The sequence below is a fragment of the Solea solea genome, chromosome 9 (assembly GCF_958295425.1).
Source record: "Solea solea chromosome 9, fSolSol10.1, whole genome shotgun sequence".
Classification (NCBI taxonomy): domain Eukaryota; kingdom Metazoa; phylum Chordata; class Actinopteri; order Pleuronectiformes; family Soleidae; genus Solea; species Solea solea.
Window position 1 is genome coordinate 28,992,594 of NC_081142.1, and position 19,536 is coordinate 29,012,129.

General features: G+C 41.2%; 1 protein-coding gene across 2 annotated transcripts in view; it reads right to left on the minus strand.

Moving 5' to 3' along the window:
- The window catches only part of exoc2 (exocyst complex component 2), a 71,418-nt gene that overhangs the window by 45,239 nt on the left and 6,643 nt on the right, over nt 1-19,536 (minus strand). For both annotated transcript variants that reach the window (XM_058637742.1, XM_058637741.1), the window contains exons 2-4: nt 10,784-10,939; nt 5,557-5,733; nt 3,392-3,518 (exon numbers count right to left, since the gene is read on the minus strand). In XM_058637742.1, the coding sequence (XP_058493725.1) occupies nt 3,392-3,518; nt 5,557-5,733; nt 10,784-10,901 (422 nt within the window). In that variant the 5' untranslated portion in view covers nt 10,902-10,939. The remainder of the gene's footprint in view (nt 1-3,391; nt 3,519-5,556; nt 5,734-10,783; nt 10,940-19,536) is intronic.

The following is a 19,536-nucleotide window of genomic DNA, read 5'->3' on the forward strand; positions in this document are numbered from 1 at the left end:
TTCAAGACAGTGTTACCCTGAATTTGGTAAAGAGTGATGTGAGTGGATGTGAAATAATTATTTCGTATAGAAATGACTAAAATGTGACTAAAACTATCACATATAGAAATGATTAAAACATGACTAAAACTATCACATATAGAAATTACTTAAACTATCACATATAGAAATTACTAAAACGTGACTAAAACTATCACATAGAAATTACTAAAATGTGACTTAGTTCATGCTTTTGTTAAATCTAGATTAGATTACTGTAATTCCTTATCATCAGGATGTTCCAACAAGTCTGTTAGAACCCTTCAGTATATTCAAAATGCTGCAGCACGAGTTCTGACAGGAACTAGAAAGAGAGACCATATAACTCCAGTGTTAGCTTCTCTACACTGGCTCCACCCACAGTTTAGAATTCAATTTAAAATCCTCCTCCTCACGTACAAAGCACTTAATGGTCAGGCCCCTTCATACCTGAAAGACCTAGTCTTACCTTATCACCCTAATAGACCACTTAGGTCACAAAATACAGGTTTACTTGTGGTTCCCAGAGTCTGTAAGAGTAGAATGGGAGGCAGAGCCTTCAGTTACCAGGCTCCTCTCCTGTGGAACCAGCTCCCAATGATAGTTTGGGAGGCGGACACTCTCTCTGTATCTAAAGTTAGACTTAAAACCTTCCTTTTTGATAAAGCTTATAGTTAGAGCTGGTTCAGGGAAACCTGGACCATCTCTTAGTTATGCTGCTATAGAACTAGACTGCTGGGGGATTTTCCTGTGGTGCACGCACATTCACTCTCTCACACTCAGGGTATGAATATGACTTTTGATATGTCATTAACCTTGTCTCTTTCTCTCCCTAGTTTGTGTCTTTACTTCCCTCTCTCTCTCTCTCTCTCTGTATTCTCATCATGCAGGTTGCGGGACCAAGATCCAGTTTTCGAGGCTACCCATATCATCACCATTATTATTGTGCTAAAATTAAAAAGTCGATATCATTAACTATATAAACTTGTAACCTGATACAGTTGTTGTGTATCTGCTCCTGGTCTCTCTCTCTCTTCTGTCTCTACCTCATCTCCCTCTTGCCCTTTCTCTCCCCCCCTTTCTGTCCCCCACCTCTCCTCTGTCCCCCATTTTCCTTTCCCCCCAACCGGTCAAGGCAGATGACCGCACATCTCTGAGCCTGGTTCTGTCAGAGATTTCTTCTTCTGTTAAGAGGGAGTTTTTTCTCTCCACTGATGCCTAGTGCTTGCTCATTGTGTGAACTGTTGGGGTTCTCTGCTCTCCTTGATGTTGTCTACGTACAGTGCCTTGAGATAATGTATGTTATGATTTGGCACTATACAAATAAAATTTAATTGAATTGACTAAAACTATCACATACAGAAATGACTAAAACGTGACTAAAACTATCACATATAGAAAAGACTAAAACTATCACATACAGAAATGACTAAAACGTGACTAAAACTATCACATATAGAAAAGACTAAAACTATCACATATAGAAAAGACTAAAACTATCACATACAGAAATGACTAAAACGTGAGTAAAACTATCACATACAGAAATGACTAAAACGTGAGTAAAACTATCACATACAGAAATGACTAAAACGTGAGTAAAACTATCACATACAGAAATGACTAAAACGTGACTAAAACTATCACATATAGAAAAGACTAAAACTATCACATATAGAAAAGACTAAAACTATCACATACAGAAATGACTAAAACGTGAGTAAAACTATCACATACAGAAATGACTAAAACGTGGCTAAAACTATCACATATAGAAATGACTAAAACGTGACTAAAACTATGACATATAGAAATGACTAAAACGTGACTAAAACTATCACATATAGAAATGACTAAAATGTGACTAAAACTATCACATATAGAAATGACTAAAATGTGACTAAAACTATCACATATAGAAATGACTAAAACATGACTAAAACTATCACATATAGAAATTACTAAAACAAAGTAGCGTACCGTGGCATTTCAGTCAGGGCCTTCAGTAAAAAAAAAAAAAAAAAAAACACCACTGTGCATCTATAGGCTACTGCATCATTACCATCACATCTTCCGTTATGTCACTCAGCAACTGCAATTTCACAAGCCACCATATGACACAAAAACAAGCTTCCACATAAGCATAGGCGTCAGCTACGCGGGGAACACATCCACGGCACTATTTATGATCAACAGTTTTGTCCTCATCACTTCTAAAAAATGTTATAAATTTATCATTAACACTCCAACTACCGTAAATGATGTACCTCTTCGGTGTAGGTCTTCCTCTTGTAATAATTTCCTTCTTTTCTCCAAACAATCGCCGTGAAAAGTGCACACGAAGGACATCAGAAACATGATCGATCTGTGGTGTTAATGCAGTGACCATAGCTTACTTCAAAACCCGCCACAGGTTCAAACGTCATCGATGACAACAGCGGGGGCTAGCGCCAGACACATCACTGGGCCTGGGGCGTTCAGTCACTATGCATCACATTTTGATTGGCTGATGACACACGTCAGTCAAAGTTATAACCAAATAGGAAATGGCAGCTTCAACGAAAGGCCAGCAATGCTACTACAGCAGGTCCACGGAGGTATGATGCGTTTAATGACATCCAGGAAAATCCAGCTCAGCTTCACAAAAAATAACCATATTCTTTCTGGAAATATAATCATAACATACTGAGAAAGTAATTGAATTCAGACACGTTCAGACACAGATTAATTTGATTATTAAAAATAATAATAATAATAATTATAATAATAAAAAATACTTTTTTGATATTGTCAGGGCCAGCAGAGAAGGCCCTGCTGGCCCTGACAGCCCACCACTGCTAAAACTTAAACATGCAACTTAAACGTGACTAAAACTATCACATATAGAAACGATTAAAACGTGACTAAAACTATCACATATAGAAATGACTAAAACGTGACTAAAACTATCACATATAGAAACGACTAAAACGTGACTAAAACTATCACTTATAGAAATGACTAAAACGTGACTAAAACTATCACATATAGAAACGACTAAAAAGTGACTGAAACTATCACATATAGAAATGACTAAAACGTGACTAAAACTAATAAATCTAGACTGGCTGCCAAAAACAACACGAAGGTGTTAAAAGCCTGGTTGCAGACATCAATTTCTAAATTTTTTAAGTTTAAAACTCTGAAAATAATTATTATTTCTGTCTGTTAAATTAAGGTTCAAATGAATTAGCAAATTACAGATTTTATCCCACTTGCCCACAGCCCAACTCTGAGGCAGTTTACTTATTTACATGTGTGTGGCTCTCTGACTTGCAGTAGTTTCTGTGACTAGGGTGCATGTTCTCATATTAAGTGTGTCGTTAGACCATACTTGTCTATCTCGATGCCCAGTGGATTGCTAGGTCGCAGGGAGAGGGGGGAGATGCCTTTGTTGCGGCCGGTCCTCATGTCATAGTAGTTCATCTCATCCACCCACACAGCAGACTGGTCCAGGATACCTGCAGGACAGACCAGGACATGTGAGACACACATCACTTAGATGTACAAATGTCCCAGGTGTATACTGGAACACACAGTATCCTGCAAATGCATACATGCAAACATTCTGCTTAAATACAAAACATTCTATTTAGGGAAAAGCTTGTTGGTTGACACTAACGTTTCATATTTAGCATTTATTCAATGCTATACTATTTAAGGCTTATGTTAATTCACTTGGCGATGTGCAGTTGTCTGCCAAGTCCAAAATGTCAGGTTTTGTGATGTAAAAAAAATGAGACCACAATAAATAATTTAGAAATGTTTTCCACTTTTAATGTGACCTGTAGTATTTGAACTGAAAAACAAACACATCTACAAAACTACAAATGTACAATAAGCTGTTTGCATGAGTAAGGATCTCAACAAGTACAACAAAATGAAGCATCTCTCATACCCGGCTAATGAAAAAGAGATGACTTAAATTTAAAGTGTGTACACTTTGAAACTAATTCTTTGTTGAAGCAACTTTGATTAAGTGAAAGCATTCTGCTTGGGTACACACCTGTCATCAACTGAAGAGACTCTGATTAACCCCAAATACAGTTCAGCTGTCAAAGTAAGAGTTTCCTGACTTCTACTACATTGCCTGCTACAGCAAAAGCCACGGTTCAGAGGGGTGAAAAAACAATTCCACAGCATTGGATAAACGACGGAACACAGTGAAGACAGTCGTCAAAAAGTAGAGGGAAATATGTGACAATAGTGACATTGCAAGGACTGGACATCCTTCCAAAACTGATGAAAGGACGAGATGAAAACTGGTCTGGGAGGCTGCCAACACTGAAGGAGCTGCAGGATGTTGGCAAATACTGATTGTGTAGGTGACAACAATCTCCTGGATGTGTGATAGTCACATCGCAGGACATGTCACACACCACACTGAAGAAGAGCGATAAACAAGAGGGAGAGACTGTGGCCACATCCAGACGGAAAAGGCACAAAACATAAACAAGCTTTTTATTTGCAGTTACGTGGTGAACTTTAGTGTTTAGTGAGCAAATCCTGGTGAGTGAACTATAATCAGACTTTGGAACATCTACCTCTTTCCGTTACGACTCAGTTGGAAAAGGTCTGTTTGTGTTACTCTTGCTGCCCGTGTGTGTGTTTGTGAGAGGCTGGGACAGAGACACACACAGATCTCTCCTCATTGAAACAGCAAAAATCCATCAGCTACATTTTTTTTCCAAAAATACCATTAGCAGCACCATTAATGTCAGCACTTATCGATATTATGGTACTTCAAAATTTTTCCTTGGGGCCCAAATAGTACCGGGTTTCGTATCCATTCCTAGTTACCAGATGACATCTTAAGTAGTGAGGGACATGGCCAAGATGGTGTTTGGTGGTGGAACAATGAAGTGCAGGAGAGTATCCAAAGAGGAAGAGGATGGCAAAGAGAAAGTGGCAGCCAGGTGCCTCATGAAGTAAAGAGGATTAGTAAGGAGAGATGAGGGCAGCTATCAAGAGGATGAAGTTAGGTGGGAAGGCAGTTGGTCCAGATGACATATATGTGGAGGTATGGAGATGTCTAGGAGAGAAAGCAGTGGACTTTTTGATGAGAATGTTTAACACAACCTCGGAGAGCAAGAAAATTCCTGAGGAACAGAGAAGTGTAGTGATACCAAATTCAATCAGTCACATTTTGAAGATGTGCTGAAGACTTGTTGAAGCTCAGTTAAAAAAAGAAGTGAAGATCAGCAAGCAACAGTATGGGTTCCCTCGTAGTTGGTGTAAATATCCCATGGACGTTGAGGTAATACTGAATGGTCCTCAGTTGTGTTGTTGTCTGTTGTGTCGTGTTCAGTGTCGTCATTTGTTATTGTCGCACCAGTACGGCAGCCAACGGGCACAGCCCACATTTCACTTTTTTGACATGTGCAGTTAATAATTATTATTGTAATATAAAATAATATAGGCAATGTAGACCATTTTTATTTGCATTTACAAGTACTTGTGTCTCCAATTCTTCATAATTATTTGTCTCCTGAGTCTTACCAATTCTCTCTGGTCTGAGCAGTTTAAATGACACCGTGGAGGTGCCAAGACCCCCTGACTTGGTGGTGACAACGATCTCTCCCTTGTCATCTTTGGCAGGACCCACACGGCACACTATCTTACTGGCTGACATCCATTCAGCTGTCAGCAGGCAGTTGTGGCCACAGATCGACAGGCCTGACAAAAGAGAGGGGAAAGGGCTGTTACAGCACAATTAAACACACTGCAGCACAGACAGACAAGAAGTGCGCACTCAAAATGAGTATCTCATAGCAAGCTCATCAAAACTGTCACCAGAGCTAAAAGTTGGACAGGAGAGGACATATAGTGATTATATTGGACAAAGGATGTTGACTATGGAGCTGTGGGGCAGGAGAAAAGAGGAAGACCACAGAGAAAGATCATGGGTTTTGTGAAGGAGGACATGAGGAGAGTTGGTGTAACAGAAGAGGACACAAAGGATAGGACAAGCTCAGAATCAGAATCAACTTTATTGGCCAAATTTGTGCACACAAACAAGGAATTTGACTTGGTTCCACTTTTCTCTCTTACAACAAACAAATATATAAACAGAAGAGATTTTTTTTTTCTTAGAGCAGAAGGTATAAATATAAAAAGTACAAGTTATTGAGAATAACCAGAATGTACAAGTGAGCATAGTGCAGAGATGACATTAATTGTTCATATGAGAGACAGCTTGGGGGAAGAAACCCTCTGTTTGCATACAGTGTGTTTGTAAACTGTTTGTAAACAGTTTGGGTTTGCAGAGATGGTCAGCACCTATGATCTTCTCTGCAGACCTGATTGTCCGTTGCAGTCTGGTCTTGTCCTGTTTCGTGGCTGAGCCAAATCACACAGTGATGGAAGTGCACAGGACATACTGAACAATGACGACCAGCAGCTCCTGTGGCACGTTGAACTTCCTGAGTTGCCTCAGGAAGTACAGTCTCTGCTGGGCCTTCTTCCTGACAGTGTCAGCATTACGGCTGTAAAGTCCTAGTCGACTGGTCGATTTATTAGTCGATAAATTCTGATTGGTCGATTTTTTGCCTGCTAGTACAGGGCTCAGTCCGACTGCTGTAGGCCTCCTCCTTGGTCTAGTGCAGCTTCTTTAATTTAAATGTGAACCATGGTACACAGTTCCTCACAAAAACTGATGAAAAAAGACGCTCCAGTCCGTGCAGTCAAAGCAGGCTTGTAGCTTCTGCTTTGACTCCTGTGTCCACTTCTTACCACAGGCTTAGAGGTTTTTTAATTTCTGTCTGTAGGTAGGTATGAGGTAAAGCAGAGAGTGATCAGAGAGTCACACAGTGCAATAAGCGTCCTTTAAAAGAGTGTAGCAGTGGTCCAGTGTGTTGGTGTCCCTGGTTAGGCATTTAATATGCTGTCTGTATTTGGGGAGTTTGTGGATCAGGTTTGCACTGTTAAAATCCCCAAGAATATTGATGAAGGAGTCTGGGTGTTTTTATTCCATAGCCATTATCAGGTCAGCCAGCAGTTGTTGAGCCTCCAATACACAGGCTTGTGGTGGAATGTAAACTCCGACCAGAATGAATGAGGAAATTTGCTGCGGTGAATAAAAGGGTTTGCAGTTTATGGAAAGGAACTCCAGATTAGGGCCACATGACTTTTCCAACACTGTGACATCAGTACACCAATCTTTGTTTGTGTAGAAGCATAGTCCACCTCCTCTCTTTTTCCCTGTACGATCCGGGCTGCGTTCCGCTCGGAACAGCCAGAAGCCCGATATCCTAAGTGTGCAGCCCGGTATGTGTTCACTGAGCCACGTTTCAGTGAAATAGGAGGCGGTGGAACATGCAAAGTCCGAGTTTTTTTGATTAAGGAGCAGCAGCTCATCTATTTTATTTCCCAAGGAGCGGACGTTCGTCAGGTGTGAGGGATTGGAGTGGGGCGCGCAATCCCCACTGGTGCAGCTTCACGAGTGCTAAATTTAGTAATGCTGCCTAACCTCTTTTTGTTCACCATGTTGAGGTTGCCAAACCAACCGATTACTGCAAATTGTCAACATTAAAATCAATCACCTAACTCAAAAGAAAAAATCAGTTAATTATAATCAAGTAACTTATATGAAATATAGAGCTACCAAACCCTTACTTGTTGTTTGAATATGTAGTTGCCCATTTTACCAGGGGGGGTGCTAAACGTTAAGTAAGTATAGGTGAGGTGTGCATCCTGCAAGCGTCTTACTGAGGCCTGATACACAGCTGCAAGTTACTAACTCAGTCAATTATTTATCCCCTTTAATAATAAGGAATAACAACAATAATAGTAGTAGTAAAAGTAATAAAAATGTATTTATATAATTGAAAGCCTGATTAGTTACCTTTACAAAGTACACATTGTGCATTTGTGGAATGAACACAGCTAAACTTAAAATGTCAAAATCCCCTGCAATATTCTCCTGCTGGTATTCACTCTTGTTTTGAGCTCCAAGTGCTGTCAGGTGGGTGCTCGTCACAGGTGTATGACTGGCACCTGATTGTCGGGCTGTGCAATTAATCAAAACTTGTGTCTCAATTACAAAAACCAAATAATCTAACCAAAACACTTAGTACAAAACAGGGGCTTTTATTCTGAAAATAACATTTAATGTTGTAACGGTGTTGCACGGTGACTAAAGACATATACAACATACAATAATTTACAGTTATTTTAAGGTACATTTTAAAGGTTTGTTCAGAATTTCATGTTAAAAGCACAACTTTGTAAGTGCAAAAAAATTACATTTGTTTCAAGTTCAATGAGTAATCTTTTGAAATATTTGGGATTTAAATTTTGACCCGAATAATTGTGATTACTATTTTTTCAGCATCGAGCTGCCCTACCTGAGCAGCACATGAGATTGTGGAGCTAGTGGCGATCCCATAACTCCAGAATCTGGGACCTAACTCCATCCTCCAGGATGACAGCATTCCCCCTGTAGAGATTTTTTTCCTTGTTACTGTAGGAGCATGCAATCATCCAATCCACCAAGCAACTCAAAACAGTGAATATAAAAAAAAGAGTGAATATCAACATGTTGGCACATTTTGTGTGGGCACTACCCACACTTTTAGCTGTGTTGCTCATTCTGCAGACAAGCTTTAAAGCAGGAGAATACTCCCATAGGATATCAGACTTTGATTGGATTTCTTGATAGTAGTAGTGCAGTGACACAGAACATTCACACAATTTCTATATAAATGGTGTCAAAACTCAGCTATTGAATGAAATTATTAAGACCTGTTTCTTTAATAAAATGTAGTGAAAATAAAACCTAAATATTGGAAGACATTAAATTTGTATTTAGAAGAAACTAAATAAAAATGTTTAAAAAAAAAAAATTTAGAGGGAAAATAATAAGTTGACCTTTTCCATTTACAGTATAGTACACTACAGGAAGCGTGTATGCAATTTGAAAACATCAAATATTTCAGAAAAACAGCTTCTATAGTTTAAAGTGTTAGATATTTATTGTGACCTACCCTTTCAATGTAACAATAGTATGACTCTGGTTTTCTTGTCGTACAACTGTAGTACAACCCTTATTGTTTCAAATATGTTTATTGGGAAACCAATCACTTAACAGAGAGATTTAACAGTCAACAATCATGTTTCCTTTGTTTTTTTACAGAAGGTAAGAAAAAGTAATCCCTAACAGAAAAAACTAATGGCAAAGAGGAATAGCAAGTAAACAAACAGAGCCCTGCATCAACAATGCAGGTGAAACAAAAAGGACAGGACAAAACAAACAAAAAACAGCAACAATACATACCCACCCAACACCACCCCACCCATCCCAACCCCCCTGAGGAGGGCATCCAACTCAGGACTCGATCAGATTCTCATTCGAGATGAGAGACCAAAGGTTGCCAGATTTTATCAAATCCCTCAACTTGTCTTTCAGAATAAATCAAATTCTCTCCAAATGCAAAGTGTCTGTCAAATCAGTCAACCAGTGCTTAAATGAGGGGACCTCTCGCTTCTTCCAGTTAAGTAGGATCATTTTTTTTGCTGTCATAAGGCCATAAGCCAGAAGACACTGTTGTGCACTATTTAGCTTCCTTAACCCCTCAGATGTCCCCAGAATTATTAAAATAAGATCTGGATCTAGTCGAATCCCCAAAATCAATGAAAAGAAACCAAATATTCCATGCCAATAATTTTGAAGTTTGGGCCAGAGAGCGAAACTATGAGATAGGGTAGCCTCCATGGACTCACATTACTCACACAAAGGAGAGACTTCAGGAAACATTTTATGCAGCCTTGTTTTGGAGTAATGTAGTCTGTGCAATATTTTAAATTGAATCAAACAGTGTCGGGCGTTTATAGAACAGTCATGGATGTGCTCCAAACTCTCCTCCCACAAATTGGGAGGTATCGGGGCTCCGAACTCTTTTTCCCACTCCCCTTTTGTCATGTCCATCTTGGGAAGGCACAGGTTTTGTAGTATCTCATATAGTTGCGAGATTATGTAGCGTGGGTTGGGGAACAGATTAAATAAACTCTCTATCTTGTCTGGGTTTGCCTTCTCAAAATTAGGGAGGTGTGTTGTGACATAATTCCTAATCTGAAGATATCTGAAAAACTGATTCCTCTGTAAATTAAACCTTTCTTGGAGTTGCTGGAAAGAGGCAAAATCCCCTCTATGTATAGATTACCAAAAATACAAATCCCCAATCGTCTCCAGATGGAAAAGGCCTCATCCAAAGCTGAGGGAGTGAAAGAGGGGTTTGTAGTTATAGGTAGCAGAAATGAAACTGCCTTAAGTTTGAAATTATTCCTTAGTTGTTTCCAAATCTTAATTAAAGCATAAATTACAGGGTTATGTTTAAAACAAGATCTATTAACTGGCACGGGAGATAGTACAACAGCTCGAATAGAATAAGGTAGACAGTCTTCCCGTTCCATCTCTAGCCCATCATACGGTATTGGGTTGTCATCTAACCAATATACCATAAAGCGTAACCCAGTGGCCCGGTAATATAAAATAAAATTAGGCAGCGCCAGCCCCCCCATTAGTTTTGTGTTTAGTACAACCCTTATAGGGGTGTAACGGTACACAAGTCATGTTCAGTACATATAATTTAATAAGAAAATAAGTACAGGGACAGTAGGGAAAGTGTAAAACACCAAAAGAATAAATAAGGATCATTTTATTCCCCACAAGAATGCTGCTGGAGAGAAATGTGCTTATATTAATATTATAATTGTTAATATTAATTACCAATGAGGTCAACTGGGCCTGTGCCCAGGTTTTCTCCACGGATGGTGACTTTGGTCCAAGCAGCACCCTCTTTCGGTGAAATGCCTGTGACTAGTGGAGGTTGACGGGAACGAGACATGGTGGCCTGAGGTAGAGACAAACCCTGGATCTGTGGATCTGGAGAGAGAGGGGAGAGAAAGGCATACATAAGTGAAGGAACACTTGACGGCTCTGAAAGTGTTTTGCATCTCGTGCATCTGCAATATCAAAGCGCATGATTTCCGAAAATATACTATATACTATACTACGTTGATATCAGCGTGATAGAAACTGTTGAGGAATATTGAGATGATTTGTCTCATGTCCTCACACAGAGACACTGAACAAAGGAGCTCAGCTTCACGGCTGAGACACAAATAGATCGCTGCCGTTGTTGCGGGCAAGTGCATCTGCAGTTACAAAACAAATCAATGATTATTAAACTAAAACATTGACATATGACAATTCTGATATGATCATATACTCAAAACAGACGGAGCAACATAATGAAGACAAGTTAGCTGAAGTTTTTATATTTGTATGTTTGTATGTTTGTAGTTGAGCTGTGATATGAAAACTGTTGCTGGCAAACTTTGCATTTGACTTTTTTATCAAAATCTATTTTTGTAAAATGCTGCCACACTGTGATGTCTGTGACATGTTAAAGGACGACTGACTGTAGCTCAACATGAAATAAAACCACCGCACGTTCTTTAATCTGTCTGTCTCTAGTGGGTTGGGCTAATCCAAAATACTGAAAACAAGGGGGGTGTTCTCTGAAGACACGCTGTTACCTGTGAAACACAGGTGCTCTGAAAACATCCCCATTAGCACTTGGTACATTCCTCCAGATGAAATCAAATCAACCATAGACTGTATGAAATTAACACGGCAAAAAATCGACTTATCAGAATGTGAGTCGAACCAAAACGTATCGACTAGTCGACCGGGACTTTACAGCCCTACTAGTTTAGTCTAGAATCCTTTGTCATAACTCATTTAATTTTTTAATCCCATTTCAATTGTCTCCCATGGTGTCATGAGTGGTGAATGGTGTCCATCATTTATTTCGATGTACCACACTAGATCCCTATCTAGTGTGGTACATCGAAATAGGACCAAGGACCTGCCATGCCCGACCCTGGTATTAGTCAGCACCACCTACCACAAGGGGTCTTGAAGGAAGGAAAAAAAATTAAGCATTAAGTGTACATGGGCAAAATTCAAATTAATCAATAGAATTAAAAAGGTCAAATGTCAGCTAAATTGACAACAAAATTCTAAATCTGCTAGCCGAACAGTACACAGAGCTACAGTGCTAATACACAACACTACCGACTACCAACAACCACAAGCAAACATACAGCAGATGACCAGCACCATTTACAAATTAGGGGGAACATATACTGGAACAATTATTTAATACATAAATAACAACACAGACTCTGAAACAAAAGTACAAGTTCTTAAATATTGAAAATAAGCACATTTACCAAATAAATACTCAACTCAACTCAACTTTATTTATAAAGCACTTTAAGCAGCCATAGCTGAGACAAAGTGCTGTACAAAAAGTAAAACAATAAAAATACTAAAACAACAAAAATGTTGAAACAATAAAAACAATAAAACAATAAAGATATTGAGAGAATAAAAACAATAAAACACTAAAAAACAAGAGCAGAGTCTCATGCAGAGTTATAAGCCAAGGAATAAAAATGGGTTTTAAGATGAGTTTTAAAAATGGACAGTGAGGGGGCTTGTCTGATGTGGAGCGGGAGGACGTTCCAAGGTTTGGGACCGGCAATGGAAAAGACTTTTTCCCCTCTGAGCTTCCGCTTAGACCTCGGTACCTCCAGGAGCAGCTGGTCAGCTGACCTGAGACACCGAGCAGGAGCGTAGGGATGGAGAAGCTCAGAGAGGTAAAGACCATTTAAAGATTTAAAAACAAATAAAAGAATCTTAAAATGGACTCTAAAATGCACAGGCAGCCAGTGGAGGGAGGCCAGAATAGGAGTGATGTGCTGACTCTTACGCGCCCCAGTTAAGAGGCGAGCAGCAGCGTTCTGGACCAACTGGAGACGTGTGAGGGAGGACTGGCTGACTCCAAGGTAGAGTGCATTGCAGTAATCCAGCTGAGATGTAATGAAGGCGTGGATTACTGCTTCAAAGTGCTCATGTGCAAGAAAAGGCTTCACCTTTGCCAGCTGCCTCAGGTGAAAGAAGCTGGACTTCACTGTTGCACCAATTTGCCGGTCCAATTTAAAATCACTGTCTATCTTAAAACCCAAGTTTGAGACTACTGGCTTCATATATTGTGCCAAAGGGCCGAAGTCAACAGGGGGGGGGTTTCTAGAGCCGCTCGGACCAAACACCATCCCTTCTGTCTTCTTTTCATTGAATTTTAAAAAGTTCAGAGACATCCAGTCTTTAATGTCTTCAAGACATAGCAGAAGTGACTTCAGACAGGTATTTATCTTTTTCAGTGGCACATAGATCTGACTGTCGTCAGCATAAAAATGAAAGGAAATGCCGTGTTTTCTTAGGATGGAACCCAGGGGAAGCAGATACAGAGAGAAGAGCAGGGGCCCTAAAATTGAACCCTGTGGAACCCCATATGACAGCGGAGCAGAGCAGGACTCAGAGCCACCAAGGCGTATGCGCATAGATCTTCCCTCAAGATACGATCTGAACCATTTTTGGGGCGCTACCACTAATGCCCACAAGGTGCTGCAAGCGTGACAGTAGAATGTTGTGGTCTACAGTGTCAAACGCTGCAGTTAGGTCCAGCAGGACAAGGACCACGTGGTGACGAGGATGTCATTAAACTAGAGTTGTTCCGATTCCGATACCGGTATCGGAAATGCCTCCGATACTGCCGAAAATGTGGGTATTGGTATCGGCGAGTACTGGAGTCCATGCACCGATCCGATACCACGTTATTTAATAGAGCTCCTTTAGCTCTGACGCGGTTCTTCTTCGCCGCTCTTGAAACAGTTGCGCTGTGCTGTTTTAGACGTGTGAAGAAGAACTGATCACCCGACACTTGTAGACAAGGAGCTAACGTTAGCTCATCATGTCGGCGGTTTGGCAGTATTTACCAGTTAGCTCCGTTAGCGTTGTAGCTGTGCTAGCTCCGTTAGCGTTGTTAGCTGCCTTAGCTCCGTTAGCATTGTTAGCTGCGCTAGCTCCGTTAGCGCGTCTACAGTCAAACTGGAGCGACCCGTTTATTAAATGAAAAGAGCAGCGCTACAACTAACCAGCGTACCTGTGTCCTGCGTATGTATGCCTCTGTTTTTAAAGTTTAGCGTTACTTCAGAGACTCATTTTAACAATCTGGAGTCAAGTAAAAATAATGTCACGCACGTCCTTTCCCGGTCAGTCGTCATGGAAACATGAAGCTCTGCCAGTGCCGCGGTGTTTGGACCAGAGTGAAAACAAACGTACAAGCTGAAAAACGAAATAACATATCACTGGTAAAAATAAATGATGTCCATTTGCTGTATACGTTCATGTTTTACAGAGGGTTTAACCTGAGCCAAACCTTACCACCAATGATTTATTTATATATATATATATATATATATATATATATATATATATGTATACTGTATATATATATATATATATATATATATATATATATATATATATATATGTATGTTTATTTCAGTCATGTCAGTTAGATCTCTCATCATCACACATCATCTTAGTGTAGTTTACACAATACACATAACCAAAAGGGAAAGCCGGAGAAGCAAAAGCTTATCTAGTCACGTCCCCATTACCCACAGAATACATATTTTCATCATACAATACATCATTTTTCTTTTTCTTATGACATTTTGACAAAAACATGTTTCAGCATCAGGTAGCACTCAGAGATGCAGTCTAGCTCTAGACAGTCAATCAGACTCCATGTATGTCAGCTAGGGATGTAACGATTACCGGTATGACGATAAACCGTGGTAAAATTCCGACGGTTAGTACTACCGTTTCAAATTTTAATTATCGTTAAAACCGTGATTGATTACCGCAACTGATTACCGAAAAACTCACAGTGATACTGCTCATTTCCTGGAGAAGCAGCAGCACCTGAACGGCACTCGCTCAGAAGCGGGCGCGCATGCGCAGTTTCCACTGTCTGTCCAGCGACAACACGGCTGAAGCCACCTGCGCTCCAAAAATCTCCGCGAAGGGGGGTAACACTTCCAATTTGACGAGCCATCTCCGTGACCACCACCCACTACTTTTCAGCGAGTAAGTCAACAAATAAAGGAAACCTAAGTTAAGTGTTACCTAACGTTACTCCTGTAAAAATACATGTTATTGGGCACGATCAGCGAAAGCGAGTAGTGTGCAGACGACAGGTACCGAAGCAGACCGAAATGTGTTTGTTTCTGTGTTTTTTTTATTTTATTTTTATGCTGTGTACGACAGCCACTACTTAATTATTATCCAACACAGAGTGAGGACCTGCGTGTGTGTGTGTGTATCTCTAATGTCAGCTGTTGTTTGGTTACATTTGCTTCCACTGCCGTATCCACACGGTGTCTACAGATTTCTGTCTCTGACCTTTGTCATACTTTCCTCCTGGGTCATTCTGTATCGATTAATGGTCATCTCTACATACTTCTTTTTAAATACACTCCGTTTTGCTGATTTTTTCATCTCCTCATCCAGATTATTCCACTGTCTGACACCCGTGACTGATACGGTAAAGGATTTGGTGATGATAATCATATCACAGTCATACAGGCGTAGTATGATATATATTTTTTTATAACACACTGGTATCGGTATCGGTACTCGGTATCGGCCGATACCCACAGCACAAGTATCGGAATCGGTATCGGGAGGGAAAAAATGGTATCGGAACATCTCTACATTAAACACTCTTAATAAAGCTGACTCCGTACTATGCATTGTTTTAAAACCAGACTGGAAAACCTCCAGGATATCATGCTCATCCAGGAACGACTTCAACTGAGCGTAGACAACTTTTTCCAGGATTTTAGAAATAAAAGGCAGCTTGGAGATAGGTCTATAATTGGCTAGCAAACCACAATCACAACCACTCTTTTACAGTGTTCCGGTAGCGGCACCAGCAGTCTTTTAGGATTTGGCGAGAAACCTGCAGCTTGTCCTTTTTCCACCTGCGTTCAGCTTTGCGGCAATCCTGCCTGGCTGCACGAGTTTTCGCATTGAACCAGGGCTTAGGTTTAGCTCTGGGCTGCACAGTTTTAAATGGAGCCACAGAGTCCAGTATGGTTTGGCAGGAGGAGTGAAACCAGGAACTGAGCACCTCCGTGTTTGCAGAGGTTAAGTCAGAGCGCTGGTTAAAGGCAGCAGAGAACTGACTGGCAGTGACGGGGTTAAAAATCCGACAGCAGCGAGCAGGAGCGCCAGATTTAACTGCAGCGCAGGAGACAACAGCTTCAAACAGCACTGGCAAATGATCCGAGAACACATTGTCACAGATTTCCACGTTTGACACAGACAGAAATACAAAACAGGCTATATTCTTAGACCATAAAAAGGACACAACACAGAGGGGGTTTGATCAAGACCCATCTCTGTCATCCCCATGGTCATAACTAGAGTGGACTAGGCCTATTAGGCCCGGATCCAAATAAATAAGTTTCCATTTCTGGATGGCTCCCTTTTGCTGCTGGACAGACATGGCCAGACTGCGGACCACAACAACCACTCACGGCACAAATGGTAATTAATTTCCTGCTTAATAACGTTTATTTTGTGCTCAAGCTTGTGCCTCTGCTTGAGCACATTAAATGTCCACAGCACCACGAATAATTGGGTGGGTCTCCTCTTCACCAGAGGAAACATGACCCAGCCTAAGATGACTGACCTAATCACACAGGCTGGGTGGGACATCATCTATCTATAAATTCCAGGAATGTCTGTCTGTGTGTGTGTGTGTGTGTTATTTGCATATGAATGAATGACTTTATTTCTCCCCCAGGGGGGTAACACACTGAACTATTGATTCAGTTCAGTGGCCCATCGCTGGTCCCCCCCCCTGCTGTGGCTCCACTCTGTCCATGACCTGTGATGTTCTTCAGGCCTCTCCACACATCCCTCGTCCTGCTCTGCCCCATCTGCTCCTCCAGCTTCCTCTTGTAGACTTCCTTAGACTTTCTGATCGCCTTCTTGAGCTCCCGCTGGACTTCTTTCAGCTCCTTTCTGCTCCCTGAAGCAAACACCCTCTTCTTCTTGTTCAGCAGGACTTGAAGTTGAGGGGTCACCCATGGCTTGGTATTGGCAAAGCACCGCACCCTGTGGGTTGGTGCGACGTTCTCCTCACAGAATTTCATGTAATCTGTGAAACAGTCATTGAAGCCATCGATGTTATCTCCATCAGAGAATGTCTCCCAGATTGTTGTCTCGAAGCAGTCTCTCCACCTCTCCTTGGCTTCTTCATTCCACATCATTACAGTTATTTTCTGTGCGGGCTGCCTCCTCACCACGGGTGTGTATTCAGGTCGCAGACGTATCAGGTTGTGATCAGAGCGGCCGAGTGGAGGGAGGGGGGCGGAGGTGTACGCACCCTTTATATTTGCCCGGGTGTAGCACTTCACGTACTGTGTGAACGTGGGGAAAAAGGAGGAAAGCGAGGCATGGTTTAAATCACCATTTATGAGCAGGAGAGAGTTCGGGTGTTCCGTTTGCAGTGCCGACACTGAGCTGTGCAGCCTCTCACACGCTGCGGCTGCATCGGCTGTGGGAGGGATGTGGACTGTATACACAATCACACATATATGTGAGTCATGGAGGTCTACTTACATATATTAACTTGTTTTCATGGTCACATATATGTTAGTTATGGAGGTCTACTTACATATATTAACTTGTCTTCATGGTCACGTATATGTTAGTTATGGAGGACCTACATATATTAACTTGTTTTCATGGTTAAAATCCTCCTAATCGCTGCAAACGAGCCGATCAAAATATCTCCTCACTGACGCTCTCGTCAGCCGCGCTGTTTCAGACCAAAACCACACCCCCAGAACGTGGACTGTGTTGTGATTGGCCAGCCAACGAGAGCTTTGCTACTGTCCTGTGATTGGCCAGGTACCTGGAAGTGACGTAATAGATAGGCCAGCTCTCAGATAGACAGCTCCCCCTCTGGCACGGTGGATGCTCTGCATCTCAGCAGCTACAACGAGAGTAGTTCTTCTTCTTCTGCGGTTGAATGTACGCAACCGGATGTGCCCGGACTAGTGCCCGCACCGGGAGGCACTACGGTGGTGAGAGGAGTGGTGAGGATTTCTGATGACGACATCAAACTACGGAAGTGCCGATCCGCTTCGCAGAGCCCAGGAAAACAATACAACACTATTTTCTCAGCAGTGGCTGAACTGTTGTTCTAAAACTTTAGGGTTTCATAAACGAGGTAATGACGCAGATACACACACACAACCGCGTGTTAATTGGAGCTTGCGGTCTATGTCGCCTTTAACTTGTTTTTAGTGTTGCACCGATACCGATACTAGTATCGGAAGGGCCCCGATACGGCACTAAAATGCTGGCATCGGTATCGGCGAGTACTAACGAATAACGCGCCGATGCCATTTACTGATGCTAGTATGGAACTTTGAACACAAGACTTGTGTCTTCTCTCGCCCGACACTCACTGCTGTGTGATCACACGTGTTCAGTGCGGCAGCTATCGCTATTGGCCCGCTCCGCTCTTAATCAATGGCGGGGCAGGTTTTTCATGTTGAGGAAAAACAAACCAGCGTGCCACGGGTGAGAAAATGTCGGCCATTTGGAAATATTTCAACATAGAAAGTCCAGCGAGTACAACAGCTACATGCAAGATTTGGGGTCTGAAAGTTGCGAGAGGTGGAACTAAAACCGTCACTTTCAATACCTCGAACCTGATAAAACATTTGAGAACGAAACATATGAACGAACACAAAGAGTTTGAGGCGACGGCAACAGTGAGCAAGATAATACATCACAGAGAAGGCTGTCCCTGCACTCAAAAAGAAGATGACGGAGCATGTTTCAAGGAAGCTAGAAAAGGTGCAGGCCATAAGCTTTACTACTGATATCTGGAGCAGCCACGTCTCCCCACTTTCCCTGTCACTTGGTGGACATTGAACGTTCAATATGAAAAGCGGAAAGCGTGGTGCTAGATGCAAACGAGTTCAAAGGATCCCACATTGGTAAAGCAACATCCCCAAGCCAAAGGTAACGTTAGCCTACTCTTTTCAAGAATTTGCTATTTTCTCTTGTTTTTTCACTTGTCTTTCACTGGAAAAAAAGACCTGTTTCAAAAGCGCTGTACAAAATACACATTTTATAATGTATTATTATTATAATATTATTTCTTATTTTAATTTAATTTTACTTCTTGTTGCACTACTATTATACATGTTGCAATTACATGGATATTGCACTATTTTGGCCAAAACTGTCAGGTTTTAGAAGAGTTTATTCAATTATTGTCACCCATACCAGGTAGGCAATAAAAAAGTTCTACTGGATTCACTCTGTATTAGCCTTTTTTCCTGTTTCACAAAGGTGTTTAAGCAGTGCCTGACCAAGCCATGATAGCAATCATTTTACATCCAAGTGAGTTTGCAGTTCTTTAGTATTAGAAGAAAAAAAGCTCTTATATTTTTTTTTTTCCAAATGGCGTGGTATCGGTACGGTATCGGCATTGGACGATACTGCACAGCCAGGTATTGGAATCGGTATCGGGG